General features: G+C 32.8%; 1 protein-coding gene across 9 annotated transcripts in view; it reads left to right on the top strand.

Annotated features, from left to right (window-relative positions):
• FAM214A (family with sequence similarity 214 member A) overlaps positions 1 to 12,137 on the top strand; it is a 98,468-nt gene that overhangs the window by 78,009 nt on the left and 8,322 nt on the right. For 8 of the 9 annotated variants that reach the window (XR_004956205.1, XM_036238418.1, XM_016153659.2 and 5 more), the window contains 4 exons: positions 1,610 to 1,729; positions 3,697 to 3,776; positions 4,499 to 4,607; positions 9,690 to 9,848. Coding sequence is in view for 8 of the 9 variants with exons in the window: in XM_036238418.1 (XP_036094311.1) it covers positions 1,610 to 1,729; positions 3,697 to 3,776; positions 4,499 to 4,607; positions 9,690 to 9,848 (468 nt within the window). In the remaining variant the exon portion in view is untranslated. The remainder of the gene's footprint in view (positions 1 to 1,609; positions 1,730 to 3,696; positions 3,777 to 4,498; positions 4,608 to 9,689; positions 9,849 to 12,137) is intronic. The other variant, XM_036238419.1, reaches the window with a different exon arrangement.

Here is a 12,137-nt window from a genome sequence, read left to right as displayed (position 1 = left end):
TATGGACAACTGATGGAGTGTACATAGGAGTTTGAAATAAAACTCATTTTAACATATTGTTTATTAGTCCCTCTGGCAGTGTGCCACACATCGGCAGTGTGCTCATTATTTTATGCCACTGCTTAGCTAAAGATTGCAGAAATATCTATAATGAAATCGCTAGGCCGTTGGTCAGAATTCCTGGGTTCCAGTCCTGACTTCACAATTAGGTCCCTGAGTGACAGTGAATAAGTCACATAATATCTAAAAACCTCGGTCTCCTCAATTTGAAAATAAGAATAATAAATCTCTTTTGCCTATATCGGAGTTGAAGTGACAATCAAATAAAAGATTTTAAAATATGCATTATATAAATAAAAGATACTTTATTTATATTTTATTTGACTTTCTACCAAACCACTTTTTAATTTAGAAAACTACTATTAGGCTCAAATTGTCTTCATTTCTCTAAGTAGTATCACAGATTTATATCTCAATTATAAAGAAAACTATTTAACTGCCTTAATTCAAACTTGAATGGCCTTGGTTTAGCTTTGTCACTCAGATTAGTTTTGCTGGACATTATAGTTTTAAAATTACATTTTTTTAACAGAAAATTTCATCTCTTTAACATACATATGGGTTTAATCAAATGGTAATTTCTAATTTCTTAAAGCTATAATTGTTGTGAAAACCTACCCTGGCCTTAAGACTATCAGCTTTTCATGATCCTTTCCTGTACCAAATAGGCTGAATTTGGCCATGACATTTTTCAAGCCACTTAGTTTCATTTTTTCATGCACATTTTTCATATAGCATCTACTGTGTACCCAGGCATTCTTCTGAATATTTTATACACATTGGCTTACTTAATCCTTTTACTACACTATGAGGTCTTAGGTTCTATTATTAATTCCAGTTTACAAATAAGGACCCTATGCCTGGAGAAGAACTTGCTAAGGTTACAACGTTAGTAAATGGTAGAGCCTGAACTCGAATTATTTTTTTAAGATTTTTATTCATGTTTTTATGAATTTCTGACCCTTTGGCATAAACTTGTCTAAACTCATAAGAGTTAGCCTATTTCCTGTATCAGTTCAAAAACATGGTACTGTGACTACATGAGATATATTTTTAAATTCATGTTTACTATATTTTTCTATATCATGCCCCACCAAATTATATCCTCAGAGAATGCCTCTTAATATGGACAGTTTTCTATTTTAGAACATTATGCTTTTTCTACCTGTGAGTAGTTTTTTGTTTGTTTGTTTGTTTTTGGTTTTTTTTTTTTTTACAAATTAAAAGAATCAAATATTAGCTTACTAGATGCTAGACTGATTATTTATAGATATGATAAAGCATTTGAACATACTTTCTTTGGTATTGATGCTTTCAATAGAACATACTTTTATGTTGTATTAAGTATTTTTCTAAAGAATATATTTTCTTTAGAATATTTGCATTTATTCAGCAACTTAGAAAAAACTGTTAATACTGTTTTCTGATTAAAGTGTATAAATTTAGATATATAGGTGATTAGCTTTACCACCATGTAGTACCTTAGTACATATTAGAACTGAGTCTAAGACCAAAAAATATTACTATTAAAATCTAATTCTTTTCCCAGCAGAGGACTATGCCATTGAAACATTCAAGTGTCTGGCGGAAACATAATTTTCATTCTTTGGATGGAACCTCAACAAGAGCCTTTCATCCTCGAACTGGATTGCCTCTTCTTTCAAGTCCTGTAAGTAGTTTTCTCTGATCTCATGTTTAGAACTTGCAGATATCTAAAATGTCTGCAAATCATTGATCGGCATCATTCTGGTATAAAAAACACTACAAACTTCTATTCAATAGGTTGGACTGAGTAGATACAGGAAGACCCCCTCCTCCTTCCTAAACACAGATATCCAGGGTAAAATATGACAAAACTTGTAAATATAATGTAAGCGCAAGAGAGATAAATCTATGAATACTAACTTGGGCAAATTATGGCCCTCCAGGCTATCTAAACCTAAGATAGTGCTAGGGTTTAATGCCCCTGCTGGGACAGGAGTCATAACTCCAAGTTTGCACCAGTCATAGCTGGGACCTAAAACCAGACTCATCATAAAAGTAGAAACAAGGGTGGACTGTCCTTCCAGAGATAGGAAAGGAGGAACAAATTTACCTATATGGGAAAAGAAGCCCCCAAAAGAATTGTGACCTAAACCTAAACCACTCATGGTAAGGGTTCTGAATTTGTGTAATTGATGAGTTTCAGAAACATCTAGCTATGAAATAACCATAAAACTAAATTGGAACCTGTGAAATCCATTGAGTCCCAGCAAAGGGAGCATGAAACTATCCCACATCTATAATGAAGGATTTGTTTTCATGGAAAATAATTCCTGCTGAAGATGATCTGCAAGGGAAAAAAATTACAGAGTACCTTAAAAGAATCAGCAGGAGCAAGAAGTGGAAGAATTCACATTTAGGAATCCTGTTATCAGAGTAACCTGAAAAAGAGTAAAAAGCAATTCTGTTGAAAATGTTCCAAGAGATTAATGAAGGTAAAGACAGAGGATTGAGATGAAGAATCATATGGATTTGGAAAAAATAAATAGATATTCTACATATAAAAAATATTACAATTGAAGAGTATATACACATGTACATACACATACAGATGGATTAAACAGTGGACTAGAATAAGCTGGATAGATTTAGTGACTGGATTAGACAGATACTTAGAAAGCACCTGCATGAGGTACAGTGAGGAAGAGGGATGGTAAAATACGAAAGAGCCATAGATGATAAAATGAGATGCTCAGGAAAAGTCCAGTAGAAATTCTGAAAGGAGGACTAGATGGAATAAGGAAAATGCAATATTAGAAGAAATGAAGGTAATGACCTTTCCAGAATTGAAGAGTGATAGTTTAGGTTGAAAATTTCACATTAAGTGCTGACTACAAAAAAATCATATGGTACACTTGTACAACTCTCAAAAATATTGAAGGTTAGACTTTCAGTGTAATGTTTTTCTTTGTCACCAATTAGACTAATCACTCAGATACTTATGTAATATTAATTCTAGAAACAGATGTCTAACTGGCATGTCATATATGATTTCACCTTTAATTTACACTTGGGTCTTTCACTTTTCGGATATTTAGAGCTAGATGGTGGTTTGTCTTAAAGATAATCTGGTATGCAGCGGTGCCTCTAACTTCCTAGTGCAGTAATTTTCAAACCTATTGTCTTTGAAGCCCCAGGTTCTTAAAAATGTGCAGGGTAGTGGGGATGAGCAGAGGAGCAACACAGGACCCCAGGCTCCCATAACCATTAAATCTTTTTTTTTTCTTTTATGTCAAAGCTATAAATCTTTTAGTTCCATCCCGCTCCCGCCCCCACCCCGAAATACAGAAGTATATAAAGTAGAAAAGTCTTATTATATATTGGGATTCCATGTTTGGTTTTAGAAAAAAAAATGGCTCTACTTCTTAAAAATAAAAGAAACCTAGTAAAAGTGCTTTTATTAATCATCTATTTTTTCCATACTAGTTAATAAATGAAATATTATGTAATAAAGAGCTTTATTTTATGTAAGCTGTTACAGGAGAAGGTTATTATTTTTAAGATCTGCTTAGCTTTCATTTGAAAAGTATTCTGTCGACTCAAGAAAAAAATTATAGCCTTTACAAATATTACAAATGATTATTTTGACCTTAGGTTCCTCAAAGAAAGACACAATCAGGTTGCTTTGATCTGGATTCTTCGTTACTGCATCTGAAAAGCTTAGCATCTAGAAGGTATTTATCTTAATATTCATTTGTGTATATGATATAAACAGTATTACACAAAATTCTGACCTTTCACAATAAATAATGTTGGCTCTAAAAATAAAAAATTTAACAGGAATCTTATTTTTTACTTCGCTCTCATTTTCAATGTGATTTCACACACACACACACACACACACACACACACACAGTTATTAAGGATGAGTCAGGGAGAAAATTAAAAGTAGATGCTATATATTGGTCATCATAATAAACAAACACATTGGTTTTAACATTTAAGTGGGTTTGTATATTTCTGGTCATTCACACCCTCTTTTGCCTTATACTACTTTGCAAAAAAAGCCTTGGCAATTTGGCCCTGTTGACATATAATACTCTCATATTCTTTATTCACATAATATTGCCCTTGTATTCTCAGTTTTAATTGAATTTGAAAATTGATATAAAAGATTGCATTATTATATGTTTCCAGTAGATGCCATTATGTGATCTGTTATAAATTCTACCTTGAAATTTCCTAGGATGTTATAGATGTTCTTTATTAAATATTATAATAATGATTATAAAATCTAATCTGGAATTTTAAACTAGATATTTCATATCTTAGAATTTGGTTCGATTGATTTTTTATTATGGTAGCTTAAATAAAATTGATCAGATTATATTAACAGTGAAAAAGTTAATTAGAAAATATTATGGTTAATATGTTCATTTCTGACTTTTTTTATTAGTCCTCGGCCATGTTTGAAAATTGAAGATGATCCAGATATTCATGAAAAACCATTTCTGAGTTCTAGTGCTCCACCTATAACAAGTCTTAGTCTCCTAGGAAATTTTGAGGTAATGTTTTTTGAAACTATTTTAAGAGTCGCAGTTTCTTCATTTATGTCCAGGGGATAATTTATGTCATTTGCTTATGAAAAGGAAATAAAAAATTGGATTGTATTTTTCCAAAGCCTTGAAATCACCTTCTTTCCTTTTCCTTTAAACCAGAAGTGAAATTGGGAGCATTGTTGACAGTGACATCTTAGAATTGGGTGGTTGTAGAGGAGACAGAGGACTTAGATAAAATCACATTGGATGGAGGTATCTGTTACTCTAGCCACAGAGGACAGACCTGACTCATTTTCTTACCTGATAAAATTGGCCTTGAAGGATGATGGTGTGCTGATGGCAATCCCATCATGATCAGGGAGGTTGATTTTTAAATCACATGGTTTCTTGTACTGTATTTACAGTTTCTCTGTAAATCTAAATTGATTCTAAAATAAAAAGATAATTTAGAAAGTCAATGGTTAAAGGTCTTTGATATGTGTGCTGCTTTATTTAATAATGAACATAATATACTTGGGATCAAGTGTATTATTATAGGTTTAGTTGTCATTAATTAGAAAACAACCTTAAACATAAACCTGCTAATGACATTTTAAAAGTGATTTTAATTGATGAGGTGTTTTTTTTTTTTTTTAAGAAAAAATAACTTAAAATTTATATTTTTAACTTAAAATAGCTTTACCAGGGTTGTGGTGTTTTGATATATTAACAGTATATTTTATTTAAGACAATATTTTAATGTTGAGGCTGTCTTTTAAAGTTTTAGTGGAAATAAAAAGAAAATATGATATGATAAGTAGACTCTTTTTTCTATATCACTGTCAAGGTATCAGTTCAGAGATGCTGAATTCTCTGTTCTTTGTCATTTAAAATTCCATACGGCTCTTGTGAGGATCAGGTCCTCTGAAACCTTTTTATTACAAGAACATTTATGAAGGGGGAAAAAAGAGCTTTGATATCTGAAAGCTTTATGAAAAGGAAGTTGGTTAAAGATCAGTACACTTATTTTCACACGACTCTATTTGTGCAGATATGGACACATTTCATGTGACTTCTTAAACAGAAAAATTATGTGACTTAAAAGAAGTTCTGAGACTGTCCAACCCATAGGTCCTCTTTAATTAATAATGAATTTGATGCTCTCTCCAGTAAATCACAGGAGATATTCTCCTTTGTGAATTCGACTCTCTGTGGCAATCTAAAAAGGGTAGTGGAGGGATGGACAAATTACTAAACTGACACATTGGTTTTGTTTCATGAACCAGGGCAAAGCCTTACCCTCAAGGTTGTTGAGGGGAATCAGTATTTTTTGTCATGATTTGTGGGGCTTTAGGTAGAGTCTAGAAACACATGGACCCAGAGCAACACCCAAATAGAAGGCTGTCTTTCTGATCTCTGAAGCTAGTTTTTTTTTTCTTGCTATCGATTAGTGTTTTCCTTTCCAAAAATTTCATTTTCGTCCTTTTCACTTATCTGTCTTGTGATTCTCTTCTTCTGTCAGTTCAATCCAGCACAATATCGACAGCCATTTGAAATGGGTTATTTTTCCTACATGAGGTAATCCCATTAATTTCTACCACTATAAAATAGCTTGCATTTTCTAAAATTTTATTTAAGTAGACCCATTCAGTAATTACTCTTTTTTGGAGTCAGGGACTTCTTTGACTCACCCATATTATTTTGAAATTATCTGTATTGTTCTGTATATCAAGAGTTAGGGTTTTTTGTTGTTGTCATTGTTTTGTTTTGTTTTGTTTTGTTTTGCTATTATTATTATTATTGCTGTTATGTGGCAATAAACGTTTGTTTATTAAATCACCTGATTCTAGACATTTGGGTCTTTTTAAGTTTGGGGCTATTACAAATAAAACTCCTATGAATATTCATGTATGAGTTTTTATAGGGACATAAGCTTTGGTTTGGTAACTACCTAGGATTGGAATGTCTAGGTAGTATGATAGGTGTGTTTAACTTTTTAAGAAACTGTGCAACTGTTTTTCAAAGTAGTTATACCATTTTTAATTCCCACCAGCAATGTATGAGAGTTCTAGTTCCTCTACATCATTGCCAATGTTTGCAATAGTCAGCCTTTTTAATTTTAGCCATTTTAGTAGGTGTGTAGTGCTGTTCGTACTGTGGTTTGAATTTATACTTCCCCATGACTGATACTGTTGGAGCCTCCTTTCTGTGCTTTATCATTTAGCTTTGCTATCCCAAATAAGCATATTATGTTTTCCAAATATTATCTCTAAGTCTAAGGGTAATTTACATCTCTGTAACAGTCTTTTAAAGAGCAAAAGATTTTAATTTATTCATGTCCAATTTATTATTTTCTTTTATGGATCTTGATTTTGATGTACTAAGAAAAATTTTTGCCTAGCCCAGAACTTCTCAACCTTAGCACTATTGGTATTTGAGCCAGATAATTCTGTTATGGGATCTGTTTCAAGCATTGTTAGATGTTTAGCAGAATCTTTGGCCTCTACCCACTAGATTCTAGTAGCACTCCCCTCCTTATCCCAATTGTAGCAACCAAAGATATCTCTTAACATTGACATGTGTCCCCTGGTTGAGAATTACTGACCTAATCCAAGGTCACAAAATTTTTCTTCTATGTTTTTCTTCTTTAAGTTCTATTATTTTAGCTCATTTATATCTGTGATCTATTTTGAGTTAATTTTATATATGATATGAAGTACGCGGTCAAGGTTCATTTTTATAAATATGATTGTCCATTTCGTCTGGTTTTGAAATCAGTAATTGTGAGTCCTCTAATGTGGCATTCTATCTTAAAATTGCTTTAAAAGTTATTTTCCTTCTTCATATAAATTTTAGAAATGGCTTATCTATTTCTACAAAACAGCCAACTGGATTTGGTTTGGAAAATTGACATCTTAAGAATATTAAATCTTTTGATACATGAACACAGTATCTTTCTACATTTATTTAGCTATTTGATTTTTTTCATCAGTGTTTTGTAGTTTCTTAGACATATTTTTATAGATTTATATGTAAGTATTTCATGTTTTCTGGTGATAATTGTAAATTACACACTAAAAGTTTTAAATTCCAATTATTCATTGTTATATATTAAACTATAAGTGATTTTATGTGTGTGTGTATATATACATATATGTGTATATATACACATATATGGGTATATGTATACATATATATACACACACATATACATATATATAATCACTTATGACCTTACTCAACTTATTTATTACTTTTATTGATTCTTTTTAGATTCTTTGGAATTATTTAGGTAGATGCTCATATTATCTACAAATAAGGACAGTTTTATTTCTTACCTTGTTATCTGTATGTCTTTTATTTCCTTGTTATTTTGCACTGAGTAGGGCCTAGAATCCATGTTAGCATATTAATTTAAAGTCACAAAATTCTGAATCAAGTTAAAGACTAACATGGGTCATTGGCCCTTTCTGTAAGCATTTTAATATGTACTTTCCCTATGAACATTTTATACATCTTTAGAATATTTTTCTTAAACACTTATTGAGTACCTACTATGTGTTGTCATGTATGCTAGGAATACAAAACTAAATAATAAGGTTCCTGTCTTGTTTATGGTCTACTAGAAAAGATAGTCATATAAATAACTTAGAAACCCAAGTAATTAGCACTGTAATAGAAATTTCTTCAGTCTTCATATGTCCACTCTCTGCTAAAGGGATGTGGGAAAGCTTTACTGAGGAACTGTTACTTGAGCTTGGTTATAAAAGATGAGTAGGAATTTGCCAAGTAATTTGTGCGGGGAGTGGCAAAGGATTCTATACAGAGGGAACCACATGCACAAAGACACATGTGCAAAGCAGAGAAATAGCATTGTGGTGCTGGAAAGCATCAACTGAAACTGAAGCATGAGACTCTGCAAGTGGGAAGAGATGATGCAGGAAAGGTACAGGGGGCTTAATGCCATGCTATGAAGATCTGACTTCATCCCATAGATACCAGAAACACAAAGTTTTTAACCTGGTGAATGACATAAGACATTCCTTAAAAAAAGATAAACAACTCTGACAGTAAAACAGAGGATACACTAGAGGTGGAAAAACTACTTAGAAGACGTTACATTTGTTTGGAGACGAGGTCATGAAGGTCTGAGCAAGGTTAGTGGTGGTTGGGGAGAGAGCAGAGGCCATGAGATGAGACGTCAAATCACCAGGCTATGGATCGGATTGATTGCAGGGCAGGAAAGAGATAGAGAAGGTTGTTTTAACATGGGTCTTTCAGTCTTTTTGACCAGGGGACTTCAGAATTGCTGATTTGCTGTTTTACATTTAGAGTACACAGACTATTAGACTCATAAGGGCTTGCAGGGTTCCTTTTCAAAGAATTACCTAATCAAAGAAATGCTATTCACGTGATAAATGCATATATGTGCTGATATAAGTATACAAAAGAGAGGTTTGTGAAAGGTTTAAAATGTTTCTGGAAACATTTCCATACCTGGAAAGATAAACATTAAATTGTTAACAGTGGTTATCTCAGTGAGTGAGCTTGGGATAGATGGATAAGGATCTTCTCTTCTGTTTGCATTTCTTTAAAGTTTTTTTTCTAATGAGCATTTACTGTTTTTTAAATTAGACAATAAAACATATGTAATATACAACAGTATTTTTTTAAAGGAGCAGTGTGTGGCTTTCTCTTTTGATAGAACTTCTGTATATGACCTGCTAACAGGTTGTTAAGTGCTTCTCTGTAGCTAACACCATGAAAAGGCTATGCAAGGGATGAGAAAAATTTCTGCTATTATACCTGCTCTAGAGTATATTTTTACTTATAGAAATAAGAATAACGTTAAAAATTAGATCTAACTAATGGTGAAGTTTAATGGGTCAGAATAGTGAGAGGTGGCTGAACTCTGCAGTATGGTAGAAGATTGATGCCCCAGGGAGGAGTTGATTTCAGGTCAGATGAATGTTTGAAATGAGAGCATGGCAATGGTAGCAACCATTTTTCTAGTGCCAAAAGGCATAGGAATGTATTTCTTGAAATTGAAAACAAAATGAATGTGTTAACTTGTTATATTTGTTTCTTAAAAATTATTTTGTCTTCCAGGAATCTGTCTTGAACTACCGTTTAGATCCTCTTGGCATTGTTGATGGTTTTACTGCCGAGGTAGGGGCAAGTGGTATTTTCTGCCCCACACATTTGATTCTTCCAGTTGAAGTGTCATTCTACAGTGTTTCAGATGATAATGCTCCCTCTCCTTATATGGCAAGTATTTTTAAAATTGTTTTTTTTCTGCTAAAATCAACAACTTAATGACAAATGTCTTTAAGATGAGAGATTGAGGATCGCTTTGGTGCAATGTTTGAAAGTATAAAGCATTTCCTAAGAGAAAATTGAAGACTGAATAGAAATTAATATACCAAAATAGTATCGCACAACTTCTTTCTGAGCTATCTCTAACAGTAGATACCTTCTTTCACATTTGATCATAGTGCTGAAAATTTATTCTATGTAATTTGAAAAAATGACAAAATTTGATTAGTGACACTATAATTTTATATCTTGCTGAGCTCACATAAATTCTCATCACATCCAAGTACTAACCAGGCCCGACCCTGCTTAGCTTCCAAAATCAGACGGGATCAGGTGCGTTCATGGTAGTATGGCCATAGACCCACACAAATTCTCAAGTGCTTACAGTGTACTCTGGTCCCACGAGGGTTGCCCTCACATGTGATCCTCATCTCAAGTAGAGTTTATGTAAAGATTTGGTAACCTAAGGCTTCTGTAGGCCCTTTCACCCCCATTTTCTTGTTTGCTTTATCTTTGGACCATTTTTTCTCAATCCTAGGGTTCTTTAGAATATTCGTTATTTCTGGCTTTATGCTAATGTTTTAGAGTAGAGTAAGATAGCTAAGGGGAATTAGAGCACAGTTTGGAGCCTTATGATTCTATGACTTGATCTTTTCCATTTTTTATTCCAATAGATTGAGGATAAAATAAGCCTTCAACTGCTTACTGATACTGAGTCCCAGAGAATGATTAGTATCAGCCCTTTTGCAAAAGACAAAGAGGGAGAAGTGGCTAGCAATACAAGTATATAAAAAGTTTACAGTGACAGTGTCAAATATGGAGTCAGATATGGGTTTTCATGTTAGGTCTTGTTTTGAGAAGTACATATTTCTATTAGTATAGAAATATATAGCACTGGTCTTGCCGCTCTAATGTCCTTAGCTACTACCTGGTCCAATTGCTTCCTCTCCCCATATTCTATATTTTCAAGAACATAAGTAACAACATCTTTTGCTATTAGTTGTGAAAAGGGAATTCTATGTAATCGAGAAACAACAGAAGAAGGGAAATTATACTTTTTAGGGAACTAAATACAGCCTACCCATTATTTGCCCAATTTGCTCAAGGAAGACTGACTCCATTCTAAGGGTGAAAATTTTAGTTAAGAGCATAATCAGTGTTTCATACTTTGATAGAAAAAGCACATTGGTCTGCTCATTTATTCAAAGTTTCCTTTTCCCAATATTTACACTTGTGGATCACAATTATAAGACACACAACACTGGTTATTATCAAAAACAGAGGCCCACTCCTTCAAACACTTGCCCGGTTATCACCACATAAGCCACCTGTTTTTCATTTACCATAGAAAGATGGATCCACTTTTCTAGAAATTTTTGAAAAAGTAACTGCTAATGTGAGATAATTAATAAAATGGAAAGTATCATTGATATAAGTTCAATACCAGAAAAAAACTGTATTATACTAGAATGCTTATAGTATTAGAATATAGCTGTAAAGATTCCCATTTTGCTTTACCAGAACATCAAGAGGTCTCATCAGTCTCACATATTCTACTAGTACATAGTGATAGAGAATTTAAAGATGTCTACAGTACTATATCTGTCATTATGTACCAACCAAGTCCTGATGATTATTAGGATGGTTTAGAAATAATAAAAAAAAAAAAAAAGTGAGTTGGCTGAAAATCAGCTCAAATATCTTTAAGTGAAATTCATGGGCAAGAGGTCATTTGAACTGTGCTTTAAAAAAGCAAAACAGTAATAGTCCTTAACCTTGGTTGATGTGTAAAAAAATGAATGGTTAAAATAAAGGATTTAGAAAGAGAGAATTTTGTCACTGTGTCTCCAGAAAGTACACACAAATGGTTACAAATTTGAATAGATATTGGAAAGAGTTTAAATCAGGTTATTGAGTTGAGTTAGTCTACCCTTTAAGAATCCCTGATTTACTTTTCTCTGATAATATTTTTCAATAAACTTTCCATTATGTAATTTTTTTTCTAAGTCAGTTTACTCATTAGGAATGGGTTCCTTTTACAAATGACCCTGTCCGAATCTTAGAGTACAGATCTTTCCCACTATAAATTAATATAATTAATCTTGTTCTTCAGGGAATCTTATTTATTACATACTGGTAGTTTAGTCTGTTTTCAAAGAACTGATCAGGTTTTGAGAAGATAATACATATCGTAGACCAGCAGAGCTGAGACACTAAACTCCTATTTTTTACTCTAATTAT

This window comes from Rousettus aegyptiacus, unplaced genomic scaffold (assembly GCF_014176215.1).
Source record: "Rousettus aegyptiacus isolate mRouAeg1 unplaced genomic scaffold, mRouAeg1.p scaffold_m13_p_3, whole genome shotgun sequence".
NCBI classification, from domain to species: Eukaryota; Metazoa; Chordata; class Mammalia; order Chiroptera; family Pteropodidae; genus Rousettus; species Rousettus aegyptiacus.
This window is presented reverse-complemented; position numbering and strand designations above follow the sequence as displayed.